The sequence below is a fragment of the Lissotriton vulgaris genome, unplaced genomic scaffold (genome assembly GCF_964263255.1).
Source record: "Lissotriton vulgaris unplaced genomic scaffold, aLisVul1.2 SCAFFOLD_471, whole genome shotgun sequence".
Classification (NCBI taxonomy): Eukaryota; Metazoa; Chordata; class Amphibia; order Caudata; family Salamandridae; genus Lissotriton; species Lissotriton vulgaris.
In genome coordinates, this window is record NW_028240807.1 from 645501 (window position 1) to 669147 (window position 23647).

General features: G+C 41.1%; 1 protein-coding gene across 1 annotated transcript in view; it reads right to left on the reverse strand.

Annotated features, from left to right (window-relative positions):
- The window catches only part of LOC147672864 (palmdelphin-like), a 219370-nt gene that overhangs the window by 126427 nt on the left and 69296 nt on the right, over window positions 1–23647 (reverse strand). Inside the window, exon 2 of the mRNA XM_086947967.1 lies at window positions 16925–17005. Within this exon, the coding sequence (XP_086804093.1) occupies window positions 16925–17005 (81 nt within the window). The remainder of the gene's footprint in view (window positions 1–16924; window positions 17006–23647) is intronic.

Below are 23647 nucleotides of genomic sequence, written 5' to 3' on the forward strand. Positions count from 1 at the left end.
AGCAAGGAGCCGATAACACTAGGATTGAAACCAAACACGAACCAGAACTGAATAGAGCGGAGCGAGTATCACCAGTACAGAACGCACAACTAAAAAAAAAGACAAGTGAACCCTGGAAACTTGCTACAAAGCAGGATAAAGACTCCAAGAGATAAAGCCCTGATGAGAACTAGCCCAATGAATGTGCGAGTTCGAAATGCGTCGGCAATAAAGGAGACAATTGATTCCTAATAGGAAGAAAACAAACCAAATGATTGGACTCACTATAATTGGGATTAATTCATATAGTTTGAGATTTATTCCTCTCACTGATTTGTTTTGTTATTAATTTCGCTACTGCCCCCTTGCTAAAAGTGACTTTATCCTTTACAAATATTGTAGATTTGCTTAATCACAAACACGAAGACTCTGAATTGGCTGCATAGCAATGGTGCAATAATATGTATATATGTGTATATAATGTCATATGTTAATGTCTAAATTGTAAATGTTTATGTGTATCTTTTTCATGCAATTTGATTTGTTCAATGAAATAACAAAATAGAAAAAAAGCAAAAGGTATGAATAAATTATACCGTACAAATCTGGAATAAGCCTGATTTGTCGCTCAAATTTGGGAGCTTGTAGAAAGTAGTGGTAGGGCCAGCACTGTTTTTCCCTTAAGTACTATATGGTCCAGCTGACCCTACGCCCCAGGACCTATCTCCCTATCATCACAAAGACTGACTAAATTGGGCATCACACAATATATATGTGTATCGGGTGATTTATGCTAGAGCACGTCTTACATGTCTGCCCCCTGTGTGCTTGTCTACATATACAAACTTGTAAGGGAGGGTGTATTTTTAGTACAAACTTAAGGCGGGAAACTGCTGGCTCAACTTTCCATCTATGCAAAAACCACAGTTGATGGACATGTGGAAGCGAATCTCTGAAAAATAAGGAATCATTAATGATAGAAAGATAACACGACCATAGCTCTTTGTCAGCTCAGAAGTTGGTAGATTTATTACAACAAATAAAACACCAAATACGTGTGACACGGAGACAGTCAGCATAGAAGCCTGAATGTCCAAAGATTTATTGTGTTTGGTATACTTTATAGACTCAAACCACAGGACCACCCATATGACACATGACAATAGAAGTATTATACGTAGCACAGTCCACCATGATTCCCACAGCCAATGGGCTCAAGGCTCATCCCTGAGTCCGACACTTTTTAATATCTATGTGTCGGACCTGGCCAATGTCATCAAGGCACATGGGATGAGCCTAACCTTCTACGCGGACGACACGCAATTGGTGTTGGCTATAAGAGGTGATGGAGAGGAGGTAGCTAAAAGATTCCAGAGAGGATTGACAGAACTAGGTGAGTGGATGGCAGCGAATTGCCTAAAACTTAACTCGGAAAAAACCGAGGTAATGATTTTTGGACAACTCTCACCTGAATGGCCTGCCTCATGGTGGCCCCTAACTTTTGGTGCCCCCGCTAATCCAGTGACTAAAGTAAGGAACTTAGGAATAATTATTGACAACCATTTAAACTTCATGGACCATGCTAGCAAAGTGGCCTCTATAGCCCACCACAAACTACGCATGATCCGAAAGATAAGTCCTTATCTTCCTACCACCGCCATTAAAACTCTGGTGAGCTCACTAGTCCTGACATCCCTAGACTACTGCAATGGGCTTTTTATCAACGCCCAAGTAAGAGTTATAAAAAAACTGCAGACCATACAGAACGCAGCAGCACGTCTTATTCTGGGAATTCCTAAGTTTGCTCCTCTCTCCAACGCCATTTCTAAACTACACTGGCTGACGATTCAGAACAGAGCCAGATTTAAATCTCAGTGCATTGTGTACAAAGTACTAAATAATCAGGGCCCGCAGTTCCTTAAAGACCATATACGACCTTATCAACCCACACGCCATCTGCGTTCTACCAACAGCAACCAACTAATGGTACCCCGCACCAAAACTGTGATGTGGGGAGACCGACGGTTTGTGGTGGCAGCTTCCAAACTTTGGAATACTCTACCCCAGGACATTAGAACATGTCCCACACTACTCCAATTCCGCAAAAAATTGAAAACTTGGCTGTTTAATAAATAAGTTCTAGGTATAGAATAGTGGTCTGAGCAAGGCAGCTTAACATCTAGCCGGCAAATTAATCAGCGCCAAGACACCCTAGGGTATATGCTGCGCTTTAAAAATGCCAATAAATAAATAAATAAATAAATGGGCACAGAACTGTAACAAGAAATCTCCTTGTAAGGTCTGATACATCTGATGCATACATACTGTAGCTAACCATGTGATCTGAATGGGCAGTATTGGGGTCAGTCAATCAAAATGCGAGCTGTCATGGCCTAGTATATTTCCATTCAAAACTGCGACATAAGCAAGGCGATGAGTAATATTGCGAAATCTGTTATTTGCTAAAAATTATATTGTGCAACCGGTGTGTCACTTCAAGCGGTGTGTCACTTATCTCGTCTGGGCATAGAGAAATGCAAGGACAGCACTTCTCTGATTGTGAAAGGGTCTGAACTATCCAAGATGGAGATTACAGACAAAGGCTAAGTTAAGAGGGCCTGAAGCTACAATCATTTGGTATCAAAATCCAAGATGGCTTCAGCAGACAGAATGCAGAACAATGTCATACATTCACCCCAGTACAGAGATCTGGGCCCAAATCCATTGTTTTTTTGCACTCCACACCACCCCAGTTCAGACATGGCCATATGCAAATCAGTCTGACCCTGTGCCTCATGGGAACAGTCCAGCCCGAACTGCCAAGCCTGCCAAGCCATGCCTTCCCTGGACCGGAAACAAGCTTCCTCCTAGGCATGAGGCAGAGCATGAGGCAGAGCATGAGGCAGTTCAGCGTGATTTGGCGCTAGCATTGGATACATCTTCGTGGTCAGGCGACTGTTGCTGGACTATTTTATGTTCTCCGTTTAACGCAGCTCTGAAATGTGCCTTGCAGCGCTGCGCTGCTGCAAGGACACCCGAGTTCTCATGAACCTCGTTCATTTCATAGAGGTCAATTTTTTAGAAGCACGTGGACAGGCTAGAGGAAGTTCAGAAAAAAAGGAAATTAAAATTGAATATTGGGAAAAACACAGGTCGTCACCAGAGCTGCTCAAGTCTCTATTGTTTTTATGATTCGCAATCAGAAGATCGAGTCTTCTATTATTGTTGTGCAGAAGAATGCATGTAGGAAAAAGCTCTGGTATAAAACAACCAGTGCAGGGCGGAATAAAATATAAGAATTATTAAATAAAACAGTCTTTCAAATTCCTATAAAAATTATCATGAAAAGACAAAACAATAGTAATTTAATTATAACGAAGTAAACTGAGAGATCTATTGATTGGCCAGTAGAGAAGAGATACAACGATTTAGATCCTGGATATTTTGAAACTGTCTATATAACATCGTTTTATTTGTTTCGATATTTTTGAAGGACTGCTTGCTGCCTAAAACACACACATTTTGCAGGTAATCCTAAAGGGGGTTACAACTGTTCGGCTCACACTGAAGACGTGACTGCAGAGATACATTTCAATGTTTGTTTTCCTTTTAGTGGGAGAAAGGCGGTTGAACAAAGCAGACTTATTAATGTGGCTGACGTGCAGCTGAGAAGGAAATCAGAGCCAGGAACTTTTTTTCTTGGTCTCCCATTGTATGAAACCAGTAACCCATGGGAATTACATCATTGCAGAGTTATAGAAAATAATTCAGGGATATGCCAACAATTCCATGGAATATGCGTTTCGAAACAGCTGCTATTTGGGCAATGCTAGTACTCATTCAGTTTCGATCGTAGATGTTTGGGCTTGTTTTACATGCAGATGACTCCTATGCCACAGTATGTACCATTGCGTCACAGCAGTGCAACTTTACTGCACCATTGACATAAACTGCCCTGTGGAAAAATGACATATGTGGGAAAAGAAGAACAGGCACTGGGCTAGGGTGCTACTTTTAGTTACGTGCTACAGTTGTACCACAACAACATTTCTGGCTTAATATGCACCACACATGTTTATTAACAAAAATATATCTTTATTTTGTCTTTTATGAATTGTTTTGCTTTCACTCAGAATTGATAATATATATTTTTCTTTTTTCAGTTTTTTTTCTCACAAGATTCACATCAATTGATAACACAGTATATAAAAAACTTTTTTTGTCAAGTCATGATCAAATAGAAATAAATCAAATCCAATCTCTTTCAGTACTAATACAAATTAATTCCTAAGAAACTAAGGCCACTAAGACAGACAAGAATGGATGACCTAATTAAATACAATGCTTTTAAAGGTAAATAAATCCACTATGTAAACAATAATATGTGATTAAAGAATGTTGTACAAAGAATACTGGTGTCAAATGGCAATTTTCACCAACGCGTTTCGGTGTTCAACCTTCCTCCGGGTGATTATACCAGTGGCATACAATTAGATCTAAAGTGCTTCTTGCGTGGTCTTGGTAGGTGTAGTGACCCTGCTTTGAGGTCTAATGATCTAAAGACCAAAAAGCTGATAAAACAGAGTATTTTATGCTAACATCTTGCTCTGACTTCTACGCCAATGTACTTGGAATGCGATTATATCTAAAAAAATAATCTATCTGTAATCAATCAAGGACCACCGATATTGATAAAAAAGAGGGACAACTGCTGTTTTTTTCATATATGACTGATTTTGAGATAGTTCCTCGATGTATCCTCAGTATTTGAGGAGGAACGAGTTCACTGCTTGCATGAAACTACTGTCCTGCAAATGCAAGATGATGGCTGTTTGCTCTGCTGCTTGGCTTCAAGACGATATAGCTAGAAAGCGTGATTCTCTTATTGGACTTTATAAAAGTCCGAAATATGAAGCATGTTGTCCCGCTGGCTGATTAAAAGTTAGGGTAGTTCCTTGATGATACCCAAGGTATAATTTATGACCTGTGTCTCAAAGAGAGGGAATCACGGTTCATCCTTATTCAAACCTGTGATTCAAAGATGCAAAATCTCTCATAGGACCACAACACGTAGATGTCCGCGCTACTTGCTATTACATGTGGAAAAAATTGAAATTCTAGACATACATTTGCAGAAGCAATAGTCTCAAGATATAAATATACCTCTCCTTATAGAGGCAAAAATAGATAACTAAACTAAAGCTTCTGTAATTATTTTCTTGCCCACAATTATGACTGCTTAGAAAGTCAATCTGTTGGTAACATTCTAGGGCTTATTTACAAGGAAATGGCGCAGCACCACTCTGTACGCAATTTAACTGCACCAAGCTGCATCATTTAAAAATCCTGGGATGTGCTGTATTTACAAGAATACATTGCACACCTGTGTTTTCCTTTTGCGCTGGCACTAGAAAAAGCTGCCTAGAATCAACACAGACAGCCTTGAGGCATAGTGCAAGGGTGCCTGCTTTGCAGTAAATGATTGTTTATGTACAAGAAGAAACACCTTCCCGCATATAAACAATCTTTAAAGGCAATTTGCTCTTTGTGTGTGCTACAGAATGCAGCACACATAGAAAGATCAAAAACAAGGAAAAATAAAAATATTTCTCCTTGTTGCTCCAATCTAACGCCTGCAATTCAGTGGCGTTATTTTTTGGCACTGCCTCAGATTTACAGCTACTTATAATCTGGGGCAGCATAAAAAAATCTATGGGTGTAGGGGTGGACCACCCACAGCAGCACCCATTGCATGCCCCTTTCATGCAGATATCTGTGTGAAAGGGGACGATATTTACAAAGTGGTGTTAAGCCATGCAAAGTGGCTGAACGCTGCTTTGTAAATATGGAGCAGGGCGTTGCGCCACCGGAACATCAGAAAAAGTGACATTCCGGTATCACAATTCCTTTGTAAATATGGCCTTCAGTGTCACTGCCTTCTTCAGCATACATCTGACCTAGTCTGCCCGAGACTTTATACCTGATCAGTGCTTAATTTGTGCCTGTGGTTGTAGGTGTTGGGCACCAGAGCTTGCATTATATCATTAGATTTTGATCCAGACCGAGCAAGAAACAGAAGAAAGAAGCAAAAGATACAGAGAAAACCAGTTTCAAATGGGACAGCATTGATGATGAAGAATCCTCAAGAGTACATAAACAAACAGTGTAGACAGGTGGAAGAAACAGACAAGAGGTTGCATCAAGACTGGAATTAGGCAACCACTGCACTGCATTTGGCACATAATTACCTTCACATAGATATGAGTTACATGTGAGCCTCAATGCTATGTCAAGGCTTTATCCATGTTGTAGAAATAAATATATAACATAAGGCAATGCACTTGAAGAACATTTGACGAAAAAGGGAATCCTACTTATCCCCATCTTTTAATTTCTATTTTACGGAACAAGTTTTTGTTTGAAGTCCATGATGCCTTTAGAATTAACTAAGAGTGAATCTGTGCTATGGGGTGTGGGACTCGTGCTCCATGAGTAGGACTTGTGGATCTTTGGGGCGTACTCATGAAGGTTTTGCTTTGCCCTTGTGCCTCGCAAGGGAGGACAAGGGCGGCATAAAACCTAAGTTGGATATACCAAGCCACCTTACATGGCCCTGCATGGCTTGATAAATCCAGAGTAACCCAAATCTTTGCATTACATTGCTCTGCCCTGGGAGAGAGTTCATTGGGGGGAGCGTGGTTGTTCTCACTCTTCAAGGCATGGATTTTGGTGTATTCCCAGATTTACCAACACTGGTTAGTCTGTGAATGCGTCAAAATGTTGAGGAGAAATATCTTTATTTCTCCTCATTTCTACCTCTCTCTATGTGTGCTGCATTCATAGAAAGCGGAAAATACCTTGCAGGATGGTTTTTGTGCAAGAAGGTGCCTCTTTCTGCACCAAATTAAGCCTACGTTGGCGCTAGGTAGCCATACGGGCGCCAGCGTTAGGAAAGGACAAGAATGTGTCATATTATGTTAAATATGGGGCATTGCTGCCCTTTCCCTTTCATACAGCGCAGCTTGCAAGGCGGCTTGCTGTGCTGCACTGCATGACAGCTACATAAATCTGCCCCTCAGTGTCCCCACCTTGTAGGTGGAGCAAACCACAGCCATTGTAATGTGCTGGGGCTGGGTAAGTAATAACTGTAAATAGTTGTACTTAGCCAAGAAAACATTCTTAACTAATTTAATTTTGGTAAATTATCTTCGTTTTCACTTGAAGCATTTTAGTTACTAGCTGCTGGGGATCCTTCTTTCCACGACTACGTGTCTGTAATTCTGCCGGAACTGATGTAAGTGCTGCCTGAATTCTGGAAAATATTACGCTGCTTCCTTATTTCTACAGTAGGGAACAGGCATGTTCAAACAACAAGGAACAGGGTGGGGTTGTTTGACATATAAAAAGGCAAAGACAGCAGACCGTGCCAGAAGAGGCACCATTGATATTTAAATCCAAACTATGGCAGCAATCTTGCTGTTTATTTGCGGTAGTTACAGATATGTATATAAAAGCAGCCCTTTTCATGACAGGCACAGTTTCCATCTCCGCCCCCCTGCTCGGTGTCAATGGTCTGAGCCTAAAGTAACACGCGCCGAGCGTCTGCATGTAAAAACACAGAAACCTCTTCAATTGATCTGAGTCGACTGAATTGGCCACTGGCCACTAACCACCGAAAGTAAATACAAATCTGCATTTTTTCGTGCCCACGATACATAGAACGGCAGCCAGCTCTCTGCTGATGGCTGCCAGGGCAGCCGGGAATCAACAGGCAAATTGATTTCATCAGAGACGAGCATTGGCAAAGCCAATACGCCTGGCTTGTAAAACTGGTGCCATGGGTTTTTTTCTTCATTTTTTTAGCAAATGTGTGCTACAAATATAGAAACAATTGACTGGATTCGACCACCCAAATGTGAAGGCTGTTTGGTTGCAATAACATTTTGAAATAGAAAAAAAAGACAATCACAGATCATTCTAATGGAACAGTAAGAGTGTTTACTAGCAGAAGAGTCTAATTAGACCAGATATAGAAGTCATTTTTATTTTTAATACACATCATAGAAAAACAGGAATTTACATTGCGCCAAGAAAAGGTACTACTGATTTTAATTACTATAACCTACAGAATAAATTTAAAACACATGGATGACTAAAACATATAAAAAGATAAAGAACGGATAGGAAAAAGCAGTGGCAAAATAATGTATTGTCTCACTAGTCATGGGACGCTTATACTCTTCTTATCAGGCAGGTGCGCACATGTGATCAGGTAAACTGCTGCCACTCACAGCGCAAGAGAGCCAATGGCTGAAGAGGGCTGACTCACTGCCTCATGCTGTATGCTGTGCTGGGCCTGGGACGGACGTAAAGTGTGAATGGCAGCTGAACAGACTAAAAAGTGCTTACCCAAAGTCCCACCGTGGACGTATGTCTGTATATATTTCTTATCTTTAAATGATTTTAAGTACAGAAGGCTAGCGAGATAGTAACGTAGCTCTAGGACATCCCCAAATGAATGAGGCTCTTTGCATCAAGGAGAGAATATTTCCGATGCAGGTCTGATATTTTATTTTTTCGTTTTTGGATACTAAACTGTATTTAAGACAGAACTGTTTGAATGGTGCCGTTTTAATTTATTCTTATTTTACGTTTCTATTATTCTTTCTTTGAACCCTAGTGTAAACTTTTCCAACCCAATTTTACAATTTTTCAGTTTGGTATTCTGCAAATTGTGCTGGCCTCAACATAGCATAACATCACTAACTTTTGTATAAATATTTCTTTTCTGTGGGAGCTGAGATTAACACATATTGATTTTTCAATCCACAAAGGAGAGAAAACAAAGTACCTCGTTATATTTTCCCAAACTGTTAAAACCTCTTAAGGTGAGCCGAATGTTGTGCACGGTTTGGCAAAATTATTTCCTGCAATTTCCTGGGGCATGTAACAAAAAAAATGTTTCTGTCAGGGATAGTAGAATGCCCTTCAGTGCAGGGTAGATCATTACTCTATACTGCCAGGGCCAATATGTGTGAGAATCAATGGTAAATGCCCTGCTGCCAACTGAAAGATTCCTGTAATCGCTAACCTCGATACAGTATTCATCAATGCCAAGGATTTCAGTATTATTTCCATAGAGAGACATTAGTTTTACCTCTTTTTGACACATTTGAACTGCCCACAGAAAACTTTTTCGAGACTTGGTGTGATAGCATTTGTTCATTAGGGTCATATATGGAAATGCCCTGATGGATTTCATTTATTTGAAAGTTTTCTATAGCACAAACATGACCCTTGAATGGTATAGAGCTCCTTACAGGTGTTCAGAAAACAGAAACAAAGACAACAAAAAATATCATAATTGAAAGCATTATAGTAAAACCAGGCCTGACTAGGCCTGATCTTTTTCTTTGAAAAAGAAAAACATCTCACATCTGTGTATCACTTATTCCACTCAATAGAGCTTTTTGGTGAGAAGTAGTGCAATCAGTTTACAAACAATGGCCGCAGCACACTACAACCCGCAGTTTAGCCAATAGCAGTGAGTTAGCGCTTTCAGATATTTACTGCTGTACATTTAGAGGAAAACAATAATTCCCTAGATACAACTATAGTAATGTACATTTTAAGTTGAGCAACATCTGGTGTGTTCTATATTATACTGGGACCAGTGAGATTTCTTTTCTCTCACACATCCTAGGAATCAGCCTCATTTATGTATCTGCAGCCCGGCACCAATCACATGATGGAGTGAGTTTTGTAGTTAAAGTAAACGAGCTCAGCTCTGATTGCAATCTTGACAGGGATAAGACAGTTGATTTGTCACTATCACTGGTGCCATGACATTTACGTTCTAGACGTACACCGAATGACCTTTGCCACACTGATTAGATACATTCTTTTAATCAAGAAACTCGTGGAGTTATCTGTTGCGTGATATTCTCTCTGTGTTAAGATGTCACTGTGAACTTTAATAAACATCTCTAGACACACGATAATCAAGGGCATTCGATGCTGAAGGCAGCAATTACAGCTTTGTTCCAAAATCCTCCCAAAAATGACTATACAAAAAATGAATATCATATTTCTTCACTGATTTCAATAATCATGGATTAAGAAAGTATATTTCATGAATCAGTTCTGTACTGCTAATCTGAGCAAAATCGGAGTCAGAATATATTTTGCATGTGCACAGCACTTACACGTGTGCATAAAATGGGGAATAGCACGCATGAATTTCACCCATTTTATGTGTGTTGTTTATAATTTTTTTTAAATTCATTCTTGATGTAATTATCACCTAAAAGCTAGATAGTAAATTTGAGTGCAAATCACAAGTGAAATTTACTCTCAACACTAATTGGGCGCAGTGTCAAAACAAGCACAGATACCATTAACGGCAATGTGGCCTGTAGCTATTAACTGCAGTGCAGGCTAAGTTATCTTCAAATATAACATAGTTTGTGAACCATAGGGGGCTCATATTCCTATGTGAGGGTGTGAGATGATGGCTTTGACCTGCTCTGTAACTGGTATTTTATTTTTAATATTGTTAATGTTTTTCATTGGAGAAAGATGCCATACAAAAGCAAACAAGCCACCACATTAATGTGACTACCATATTTGTGCGAGTCAAATGTTGAACTTAAAAACATTTACAGATATGGATGTTTTGCTAGTGATGTATTTCGTTTAAAAAGCAAGAAAATAAGCATTTTCTTCTTTTGTGCAATGCATTTCACTATACCTTTTTGTGAAGGTGATGAGAAGCAATTGTGAGTATGTGGGCACACAGCTGCCAGTCCAGGCATGTCACTGGCAGTCAGACAGCCACCTCCAACATTGAATTACCCATTGTAGCTTATTGCACGTTTGTACACAGGTTCATTACATAAAACCAAACTGACCACAATGCCCTTTCAGGCTGCCCTTTTTTTCACAATTGTTGATTGCCGGGGGCCGCTTGCGGACCTCTTGACCTTTACATGCGACCCCCCTGGTGAACAGCAGCACGAGCTGCTGTTTAGCTGCTGAGCACTAATATTCAGAAGAAAGGGGTAATTAAACAGGCAACATTAATTAACCTGCAAATAAATTCTTGAACGTTCATTAAAAAAAAAATACCCATGGCTTAGACCAAGTTTACCCACTAACCTACTCAAGTGGTGAATTCTCAAGGAGCAGATCGAATATTACTAAAGGTAATTGCACTTCTTACGTGCTGGCTATATGGCACATTGAGTGAACCATCCTCTATTTAGTGATTGTGAATTGAACTCATATTTGCAATACTGATAATTGTTCATCTTCCATTTCACTAACACCATATGTTCAAAAGTATGCATTAAAAAGTTCAAACAGCTCCAAGTATTCATGGTTTTAAATGTTTAGTGATGGTCTTATACACCAACATTAACATGGGGTGGGCAGTCACCACAAGATGTCCACTGCCACTAACAATACTTAAAGATATATATAAAACAAAATATATCTGCGAAATGTATGAATATAGACTTACAGCTGAATGAGTGTTAAACAAGTTTGCTAACTGAAAAAGATGTTGTACGTCAGTCATCACTGACAAATATAATTGTGGCATTGGCCATCTTACCTTTATGAGAAAGATATAATTGTCTTTGGGTGAGTGTAGGATGTGATCGTTTAACGTCATCATCATATTACACGCACCCTTTGAAAAGCGCATCTTAGCCAGTAGCTATATCAAGGAGTTACACAAATAGAAGTTTAAAAAAGAAACTCTCAAATGAAGATCATTTTCTGGAACAGGATAACAGAAGGGGGGAGATAAGAATCTGAATAAAGATGCAACTCTTAAAAGAAAAATAAGAAAAAGTAGAAATAAAAATGAAGCAACAGCACAAGGGAGTAATTGAAATGTAGTTCAACGTCCTGGGTATTAAATAAGAATGTACCAATTTCCTAAGGCATGGAAAGCCTACAACGAAAATATTTTTTTTAAGTTAGAAGATTTAGGAAAAGGACAACAGCAAATAGCTATTGATAAATCATGTTTAAACCTGGGGTTCCCTTTTCCTTCTCTGTCAACAACCCTGGTCATGAGTTGCATTTATAGCAACGCCAGAGGCTATATAATGACACTGGTTTCTGCACTGCGCTTTTGCAGCACACACAGAAAGAGCAAATCACTTTGATTGATTGTTAATATGCAGAGAAGTATCCCTTCCTGCACATAAACAACCCTCCCTGCTTACAGGCACCCTTGCTACATGGTGGCAGGGTACCTGCAAAGGATCTATTCAGAAAAGGGGGTGGTGATGGACAGAGTATCTGAATTAAGCAGAACACTCGTACCCAGTCAACAGATCAGGGCTTGATCCATCACCGTTTTTTAGCTCACTGCACCATCCCAGCTCAGAACCTGGCTACATGCAAATTAGTCTGTCCCTGGCCCAGTGCATCATGGGAACAGGGCAGACCAAACTACCAAGCCAATTCTTTTACTGGAAAGGAAACAAGCTTCCGGGGACCGGTTTCTGGCATTACAGCCGTCTTCGGCCCGGCTTGCTTGAATTCTGATGGTGCAGTGAGCAAGGGACTCATGTCTGAGCATACCCTTCCACGCTTATGGTGGACAAAACGATTCAGAAAAGGGGGTGGTGATGGACAGAGTATCTGAATTAAGCAGAACACTCGTACCCAGTCAACAGATCAGGGCTTGATTCATCACCGTTTTTTAGCTCACTGCACCATCCCAGCTCAGGACCTGGCTACATGCAAATTAGTCTGTCCCTGGCCCAGTGCATCATGGGAACAGGGCAGACCAAACTACCAAGCCAATTCTTTTACTGGAAAGGAAACAAGCTTCCGGGGACCGGTTTCTGGCATTACAGCTGTCTTCGGCCCGGCTTGCTTGAATCCTGATGGTGCAGTGAGCAAGGGACTCATGTCTGAGCATACCCTTCCACGCTTATGGTGGACAAAACGATTCAGAAAAGGGGGTGGTGATGGACAGAGCATCTGAATTAAGCAGAACACTCGTTCCCAGTCAACAGATCAGGGCTTGATCCATCACCGTTTTTTAGCTCACTGCACCATCCCAGCTCAGAACCTGGCTACATGCAAACTAGTCTGTCCCTGGCCCAGTGCATCATGGGAACAGGGCAGACCAAACTACCAAGCCAATTCTTTTACTGGAAAGGAAACAAGCTTCCGGGGACCGGTTTCTGGCATTACAGCCGTCTTCGGCCCGGCTTGCTTGAATCCTGATGGTGCAGTGAGCAAGGGACTCATGTCTGAGCATACCCTTCCACGCTTATGGTGGACAAAACGATTCAGAAAAGGGCGTGGTGAAGGACAGAGTATCTGAATTAAGCAGAACACACGTACCCAGTTAACAGATCAGGGCTTGATCCATCACCGTTTTTTAGCTCACTGCACCATCCCAGCTCAGAACCTGGCTACATGCAAATTAGTCTGTCCCTGGCCCAGTGCATCATGGGAACAGGGCAGACCAAACTACCAAGCCAATTCTTTTACTGGAAAGGAAACAAGCTTCCGGGGACCGGTTTCTGGCATTACAGCCGTCTTCGGCCCGGCTTGCTTGAATCCTGATGGTGCAGTGAGCAAGGGACTCATGTATGAGCATACCCTTCCACGCTTATGATGCACTGGGCCAGGGACAGAATAATTTGCATGTAGCCAGGTTCTGAGCTGGGATGGTGCAGTGAGCTAAAAAATGGTGATGGATCAAGCCCTGATCTGTTGACTGGGTACGAGTGTTCTGTTTAATTCAGATACTCTGTCCATCACCACCCCCTTTTCTGAATTGCACAGGATCTAGGCAGCATTTTTTTGCTCCATTGCTAGGGAAAACACTGGAGTGCATCGTATTTTTGTGAATATGGCGCATCCCTGCATTTTCACAATGTCAGAGCACAGCTCTGCCAAATTTGGCACAGCTCCGAACTCTGACATTTTTAGGTCAATATGCCCCGTATATCGAACTAGAAAATAATGTAGTTGCAAACCATAAGATCAGCACTGTAGAGGGAAGGGTCTTTGTCAAATTATTGCTGTGAAGAAAAAATGCTTATTTTAAGAAGCATCAGAAACAACATTTTCAGGTGCACATAATTGGTGGTGGAAACCACAGCCAATACCAAGTTCAGGATTGCATTGCTGTGCTAGAATAATAACTGGAAAGACTTCAGAGAAGTCCACAATGCTACTGCCTAGCTGGCTGCTCAGCTAACAAACAGAAAATGTGCATAACCTGCTCTCAAAACACTCCTCTGGTTTCCCCTTAAAGAATGGCCTAGGTTCTAGATGCTTTGCATGACTTAAAACTGTCTAAACATTTTTGCATAAGACAGTGACAACATATTCTGTTACAAGTCCTAAAGGGATCTCTTTCATACCTGAAAACAAAGGCAGATTTAGCAGGCATTTCACAATGGTTGCCTCAAAATCCTAGACGAGGACCCACCAATTAGTCACTCCTCTCTCTACTCTTCTCTCAAAATTCCCAAATGACCTATTGTTGGCCGGTTCACAGAGCTTTTTCCACCCCAAATTGCAATTTAGAAACACATTTAAGTGCATTTACAATGGCAAAATCCAGTTCCTAACGAGAGATAGGCAGCCTTAAGGTTGCATGATGGTCCAAGGCACTAACTGTAGTACACAAAAAAGCCTTGGTTTAATAGCCAATCTGCATGAAATTACGGGATACAGTTCTGATCTAGAAATGAGTTAGGCCTCCAACTCCACAATCACACTTACAACAGGAGGAATAAGTACTTGAATAAAAAGCCTACCTAATCCTTAGTCTACTTGGGATGAGGAACAATTGGAGAAAGCTTTTACCTTTATGCATTTTCGGAGACTCAGCCCAGCTAAGATTGAAAGTTATGAAGCAAAGTTCCTCATTTTGCTAAATAAACACATTTAGCTGAAAAATGTGCAATTTGTGTTGAATAATACATGTATCGAAAATATAGATTTTGTAGTAAATAATTATACATATTCATTGCAAGCATACAAATGAAAGAATATAATGTGCTGACTAAAATTAGCCTAGTTACTGATGTCATATTACCATGAATATGTCATGGTTGGAGTGAAAGTCTCGTTTTCACATTAAACTGTTTTCTTGCACAGGATGCTTTTCTCTTCCACTGCAGATGCTGTACCTTTCCAGAAGCCTTCTGTTAGCTAGTGCATAGGCATTTGTTATGCACTAGACAACCGATAGTGATTTACTCATTGGGAGGAGAGGAGATGGCAGAAAATATGACTCGTGGGAAGAAATGTCTGAACCACAAGATGTGGGTGAAGTACATTTTCAAGGATGAGATTCTGTGATCTATTGTGAAGACGTGAAAAACTAGGGAGTTCACCTGTTCCCAGAGTTTCGTGAAACTTGATTGGGTAGAAGGGATGGGGAAAGTCTTGATTGCTACAATTATGCTTTAATGGATTTATATTAGCGTGTGGTCCTAGGGCAGCTGTGATGTTTAGGATTACCTCTATTCAGGAGATCCCATTTGAGCCCTTCTCTTTTCCAGAGATGTCTGCTCATTTATACGTGAGAATACTTTCCATCTTTGCAAAATTCTTTATTGCTTAAGTGCAGAGGCTTCATGCTTTTGCATTTTATTCTCTCATTAGAACTCTTCGTTTGGTTTTATGAACTGACACCTTTCTTTGTTTAATAAAGAAATTGCCATTCTTATGCGTATTCTAGATTAGGGAATCACTTTATGAAACACACTTGCTCTATCTTCTCTATTTTATTTGTAATTCTCACTAATGTATTTTATCTTGTTTTGAAATAGCAACTAAAGGATTATTTAAACCTGTAATGATGATGACTAAAACTAATGATTACTGAATTAATTATTCAATTTGAATTAATTGTCAATAAAACCCTGTAACTCACTCAAATTCTCTTTATTGACTATTGTGGAGTCCAAGATAGACTTCCCTGTTCATGCTGTTCGATGCAAATAATTGCTCATTTTTAATACACCTTGCTAACGAACAAATGTCCATACACCCAATGGTGGGGATTATTTCATTATTACACCCCAAGACTGAGATACAAAAATCCCCGCTCTGTCAACATATTTGCCTATAGTCTCATGTAATACTTTTTGAGGGAGATGAACTATTAACACTCTTGGTGCTGGGAAACATCCTTTACATCGCGGTGATTATACTGCGATGCATTTAGAACGCTGGCATTACAACGCAAGCGTTACATCGATTCCACTGAAGGGCGCTATAACCTAAGGAAAAGTAAGATTTACTATTCCAACACCTTCCCTACTGTACATAGACTGATGTTGGAATAGTAAATCTTACTACTCCTAAGTCCAGCGTTGTCCAGCGCAAGTCGTTGTAACAACTTGAGTTGTAAAAACTGCGATGTTACATACCGCAATCATTTTGATCGCGTTGTAACATCACATATTCTTGGTGCTTTGTAGTTAGATATGTAATCAATGTTTACACTTTGGGCCTATTGGCAGAGCTATACCGGTAAGACAGCTCAGGGGTTATTGTTCCTGGTTAAAGACATAAGTGCAACTCAGCTGGTTAGAAGGAATAGCAAGGGACGCCTATAATATACAGTGATATTAAAAGACAAATATCTGCATTTCTGCATGTTACACAGAAAAAGTACAAACAGACTTAAATAAAGTTTCCTCAACTGAACTGTCCTACAAAGCATTTCAGATATACACATGCATACATACCCAAATGAATTATAGAGGTCGTAAAATGGGTTTACAGTATTATTACTGAATTATTGGCAAATCTAAGATCAGCTGCCAAAGGAGAGGTTTCATTGTTCCTGGAACATTAAGTAGATCCTGCTGGAACTAGATGTTGATCAATTGCCAGCAGTGGTGCCTTTGCAATTAACAAGAAAATACACAAGCCATCCTGAGCTCACCTTTAAATGCTGTAGCTTCAGCTTTTCCTCCTCTACTTTTGCACGTTTCTGGGTGATTTCTTCTTGTAATTTCCTCTTGTCCTGCAGGGATGAACACAAGAGCATTTCAATTTTAGTTTTACAGATTAGATATTGGTATTGAACCTACAACCCTGAATACAATACCCAGCTTAAATTACTATGTCATATCACTATATGTTCCTAATTCATACTATACTTTGTATTCCTTTCTGCACATATGTATTGCGGAGAATGCCACTGGTATTTGCCTCATTTTGTTTTTGAAAAATAAATAACTGTAATATGGTCATGGGGCAAAACAAAGCGCTTTTTAGAAAATGTAGGATTTACGATTCTAAGTGATCAAAGCTGAAAATGAACAAATAAATTCTTACATTCATTTTCTATCAAGTTCAATATTTTTCAAATTGAAGAAGATGAACCATATTATAGGCTGTGTTGTATCAAAATAGGTTGGAATGGTAATTTGTGCTTGCTAAAATATGTTTTAAATTGTTCCTGTAAGCATGGAAGTCCATTCAATAAAAAGCCAAGGGAAGCAGAAGTATTGTCTCATACCCTTTGAACTTAATGACACTACAGGAAGTGATATCATATGAACCATGACACTGATTTATTTCCAGGGACGCACATTATGTGACCCTAACATCACAGCAATTGACATTGATGAAGGTCTATTTTACCTGTATGACTAGTAAAACAGTATAACACAGTCAAATATGTATTTTCTTTTATGGTGCTAACTTGAAGTTCTGGGGTATAACGGTTGCCCTGAATTGCAGTATGCGAGCAAAGAGACTAAGCCAGACCTCATCTACTGGGTTCCTCCCCTTAAAAACATTCAAATTAATGCATTTTAAAGTATATTTTATACATTTGCTTACATTGAATAGGCTCTAAAAGGGCACTCATTAACTATTACAATCTGTCCATGGTATGAAAAGACAATTATTATTATTATTGTTTTTAGAGTTTTATATAGCGCTAACTAGACCCGAGACATCAGGTATCAGAGCACTTTACTTGAGAACCAGTTTCGTTACTTGACAACACATTAATTTATGTTAGGCACAGGGAGATTAAGTGATTTGCCCAGAATCACAGGATGTTGAGCATCATTGCCGAGACTGGAACCTGGTTCCCCAGCTTTGAGGTCGACGCTTTAGCCATAAGGCTATATCCTCTCCCCAGATAACGAAACCTGATGTTCCTCAAGAGATGGCTGCATTTTTTTCAACATGTGGTGTGGGTGTCCCAATTTTCCAAAAAGTACCTCCATTGTGCCAGGGCCAATATTTTGTCACAGTTCCCCCATATTCCATGAGTGTCACCTTATATCAAAAATTACAAATAAGATGCCAGTGCCAGAATGTTGTCATTTATTCTGACAATATACCATAGGTGACCGTTATATTAACAATTAGCTCAGTATGTTTGGGCCAGCATTTTTTCATAATTTCGACTTTCACAAATGCCAGGTTGTCCACCTTTATGCCAAGAAGTACCTCGAATATGCTAGTATCAGCATTCTGACACAGATGTCCACATGGCAAGAATTTCCTCAAGTATTCCAGTATTTTTTCACAGGTTCCATATATGCCATTAATTGTATGAATAAATGAATAGCAGGATTTCTAGAGCGCACAGCTATTCAAAGGAATGTCCCAGTGCAAAAACAGGAAGAAAGAAATAGATACTGAAAGAATTAGAGGGTGAAAAACCATCTTTAGAGTTGTCTTCTGAAAGGCCTCTAACTTTCAATTTGACATAGTCCAGTGGGTAGTTTATTCTAGGCTTGAGAGTCCAGAAGAGAGATGGAATTACCTCTAGTATGCCAGTACCAGTAGTTTACCATGGGTGTCATTTATGTCAAGAATTACCCACAGTTTACCACTGCCAATATTTTGTCACAGGTGTCTGTCATGCTAAGAATTGCTGCAAGTAGGTCAGTATCAATTTTGCCCTGAGTATCTCTATAAGACAACAATTACCTTCAGTATTTCAGGTCAATGACAAACTCGCAAACATCGCATCACATTCTCACTCACACTCACATTGACTCATTCACTCACACACATTCTCTCACTCACACTCACTCTCGTTCATTGATTCTCACTCACACTCTCTTACAGCCACATATACTCATTCTTATTCATTCGTACTCACTAATTTGCATTTACTTTAAATCTCGCTCATTCTCACTTACTGACACTCATTCCCAGGTTTACTAATGCAACCACCCATGTGGTTGCCCAATAGGTATGTGGAGCTTGTAGTGCCATACAGTGTGGCATTGGTCTTGTTACTAATTTGTACTTACCACAGCAATAATTCCATGAGCCTAGTGCCCTCTAACCCATGTTGTGTAGTAATAGACAATCAGAATTGGTCTGCTGTAGGCCCCTAAAATTCTGTACCCTCGTGCGACAACACGTTCTGCACTGGTGATCGCTACATTCCTTGTACCTATCCAAAAAAGACAATACAATTAAATCCAGTTGGTTTCAAACAGCATCTCTTAAGCCCCAATTACTCTGTGCCTAACGAAAAGTGGCATAAAATTCTTACAGCCACAGAGTGTGCATTATGATGGTTGCAAAGGAATGAAAAAGGCCTGTAATGATTGTCAGCATCCACAGGTGGCAGCACAAACATGAACACCATTTGTGCCAGTGTCTAAACGCCATAGTGGTGCTTTACCACCATACAGACTGCAGGGGATAGTCCTGCAAAAATATTGACTCCAGGATATCCTTTATATGATTAGGGTAACTATATAGAGGTTACATAGATTTACTATTATATATGCCCTTTGATGACATATGTACCTTGATGGTACTTATATCTGGAATTAGGGATAGCAAATCTACAGTCACCTAAATGTAACTAGCGGCAGCCATTATCCTGCACTCAATATTTTGGCAGTACTATGTTATGGCACTCTATTGTGTACCTTTCAAGCATCAAATATTAACACAAATGTCAAGGATACTTATATCTCTTGCAACAGACAAGAGATGTGAATTTGAGAAATTGAGAAATTCTAGAACTTTGAGAAATAATAGAATCTTTTTAGCATTAGTAAGGAGAAATCATATATTTAAATTGATTGCAGTCACTTTTAGTGGCAAACATTTTAGGACAATATTTGGAAGGTGTTAGTAATATAGGCTTTTGGTCGACTTCAAAATATCATTCTTATAATTGTACGCATGGTCATTAACGTTTTTCATTACTTATTTTACAATATTGTGAGTTTGGGGGTTTTATTTAATTTTTAATTGATCTTGATGAGCAATGATATTGTTTGGGTTGCAATGTATTATGTGTTGGCGTGTGTGATATCAATAATGCATTGAGGGTATCAATAAACATTATGCACATTCTTTTCGATGTATTTTACTTTTAAGCTTAGATTAAAAATTCATCACCCCATAGTGGCATTACTTGAGAAATTTCCAAAGCAACTTTTTAGTGTATACTTTACCAAATATTTTACTTAACCAAAGTTTGTGCAGTTTATGACTCTTTAACAAAATTGCTATGCAAATGCAATTGAGAGATAATACAAGATCTCAATAGATCTGTGTAAGAAATTGGCTCTGTATATACTGGACCAAAGTAAGGTACAGTGGGCACAGAGTCCACAGTCCCCAGAGGTATGGCAGAGGCTAAAGTTAGACATAACCTTACTCTCTAAAGTGGTAGCTTGGTCGAGCAGTAAGGCAGTATCAGAGGACAGTATAAAGGATTTGTTGTACACACTCAGTCAGCAAATGGTCTCATACACTCAAGAACTGAACTCTAGGCCAATTGTTTTGTATATAAAAATATGTTTATTTTAGAACCACAAGTAGGTATCATAAATACTTTCTCAGAATGAGATGTTGCAATAGAATACTTTCAACTAGCAAAAGACTTTTGAATACATTAGATACCGTTGTTGCCATATGAAACACAAGTTAAAAACAATTATAACATTGAGCTCAATGGGAGTTTTTAAGTAAATGCAAATAAAATTACTTTACAAATGTTTTTCTTAACCCCTTCCATGCTGGTGACGAACCCCAGCCGTCACGCTCTGCGGCGCTCGTGTGCTGATGACGGCTGGGGTTCGTCACGGCCCGCCCTGTTCTTTTGTTTACCGCACAGCGGCGGAAACGGCCCAGCATGGAAGGGGTTAATCAGGGCTGGATCCTGAATTCAACCCTGGTGCATTTCCTGTAAACAGTTGAAAGAAATCGTTTTTGTTACACAGGTGATTTTTAAGGAATATTTGTATGTTTTGAAAATCAACACACTGCTACCCCCACTCAGCCCCACCACACTGAAATTTTGGTGAAAACCAAGCAATGCAATCCTATGGAACAAAATCAAGTTACCGGTGTGTACAGTTATGATTACTTTTGAAGGTCAGTGCTGGGCACAACGATCCAGCACTAGGATCTCTCCTGGTGTTAGGTGAGTAATTTTGTTTTTGTTGTTCAGACGATTTTTAAGGAATATTTCAAAGTTGCAAAACTCGACACTTGGAAGAAATTTCAAGTGAAAACCTGCCAATGTTACCCTATGGAGAAAGTCAAGTTATCGGTCTTCGGGTAAGTACTCGACTGGCAGAGTTAAGGTTCTGGGGTAAGACTCAGGCATCTCCCAGGGTCAGGTAAGTACAGATGTTATACCCTCAGTGGCACAGGGGCAGCCGGGCGCTGAGAGAGTAGGCCCAATGTTATCCTATGGAAGATAGGAGGCCTTTGGTTGGTGGCTGCTAGCAGGCAGGCAACGCGGCTGTGGGAGCTGAGCTCCTGGTCACTCACACAGAGCAAATCGGGAAGTAAGATAGGATAGTTGCTGCACAACCAGTGGCAGTCGGGCGGCTGGGTGCAGGGTGCTTTTGGGCCTTGGGGCGCCCAATGTTATTCAACGGGGAAAGCTGGAAGTTGAACAAAGGCTGCAGGCTCGGGGACGGAGATTCTTCAAGGTGCGACCACCACTTCGAGAGGTAAGTTAGGATGTTGTAGGATAGGTAGACACCCAGGAGTTGGGCACAGGGGGCCGTGGGGCGCCGGGTGCAGGAGTATCTTTTGGTATCGGGAAATCTTACCCTCAGTTGGTTGCGGTTGGAGGGGTCCCTTGTTGTGAGGCTGCAGGCGTCGTCAGGATCATTGAGGAGGGTCCTTGGATGCTGGATTCAGGGTCGCAGTTGCCGGGAGGGAGGTCCTCGTGGTCTTTGTCCACTCAGGCACAGGCCGGACTCGGCGGGTGCAGAGTGTGCTGGATTCACAGTTCCTGGCTAGCACCAGGGGTTGTTGGTGTTTGACCAGTACCACTGCTCATGGGAGTCCCAGTCTTTAGATGAGCAAGGCAGGCAGGTTCTCCGGGGTTTTTGAGGTTGCTGTCTGCAGGAGAAGCCGGGGTTTTAGCAGGAGCAGTTTCAAGGATCAACGGGCCGGTAGGGCTGGGGCCAAGTCAGTTGGTGTCATCCCTTTGTTAGCAGCTGCACGGCAGGTCTTCTTTCTTCTTGTTTCAAAATCGGGATCTGAGGAATGAAGGTTCAGGGTGCCCCTAAAAACTAAATGTAGGGGCGTTACAGGTAGGGCAAGGGCAGGCACCAATGGGTCCCTGTCCTGGGGTGAGTACACTCCTTATCCTACTCCTCTCCTGTGGGAGGTAGGCAGGAGCCTGTCTCTGATTGGGTAGGACTCCCCATCCTCAAGATATGGGGGATACAGAGTTATGCTTCACCTCGCCTCTCCCACCTGAGAGGTGGGGTTGGCAGAGGCTGGACACCCCCTTTCCTCACTTAGGGTTTCCCACCTGTCTTCCCACCAGAGTGGGGTTCAGAACCGGTGAGGGCCAGTTGCTGAGTACAGCAATTGGCCTGGAGAAGCTCACAAAAGACGGCATGCCTTTGAAGCTTCCCCTACCCATCCTGGGGGAGGAGGCTTGGCACCTCGTCTCAGGATGTGCATTGTTTCAGGCCCCCGAGAGTGGCAAGCTTTCGACCCAGGGGTCCAGAAGCATGTCTGGCGGTGGCAGCCTCAGTAGCCACGCAGTCAGGACACTGGGAGTTGGTTAGGTTTCCGGGGGCATCTCTAAGATGCCCTCTGTAGTGCATTTTACATTAAATCCCACACAGGCATCCGCATGGGTTTAAATGTACTGATAAGTTTGATACCAAACTTCTCAGTCTTCAGTGTAGCCATTATGGAGCTGTGGAGTTCGTAATGACAACCTCCGAGCACCATATACTCTTAATAGCATCACAGCACTTACAGTGCCCAGGAATGGCCCTGGGTACTGTAAGGGCACAGGGCTCTTGCACCTATGCCCACACCACTGGCATAGTGCACCCAGCTGGAGGGGTGACTGAGGTATGCTAGGGCAGTGTGTTTGTGGGCATGGCACACAGGGCTGTGTGCCATGTCGATTATCTGTTTTGTTCTGCACCAAGACACTACGCCTGCAAAGGCAGTGTGTGTGTGTCAGGGTACAGGGCCTCTAAGGGTGGCACAATAAGTGTTGCAGCCCTTAGGGGCCTTCTCTAGTCACAGTGCCCTGGGTACCTAGGGTACCATTTGCCAGGGGCTTCCACTTGAGTTTAGGTTTCAATACAGTTTTGGGGCAGGAACACAGGCCCTGGGTACCTGATTGGCAGGAGCCCAGGGCACACCAAGGAAAAGTACATCAGTTATCAGGCAGAAA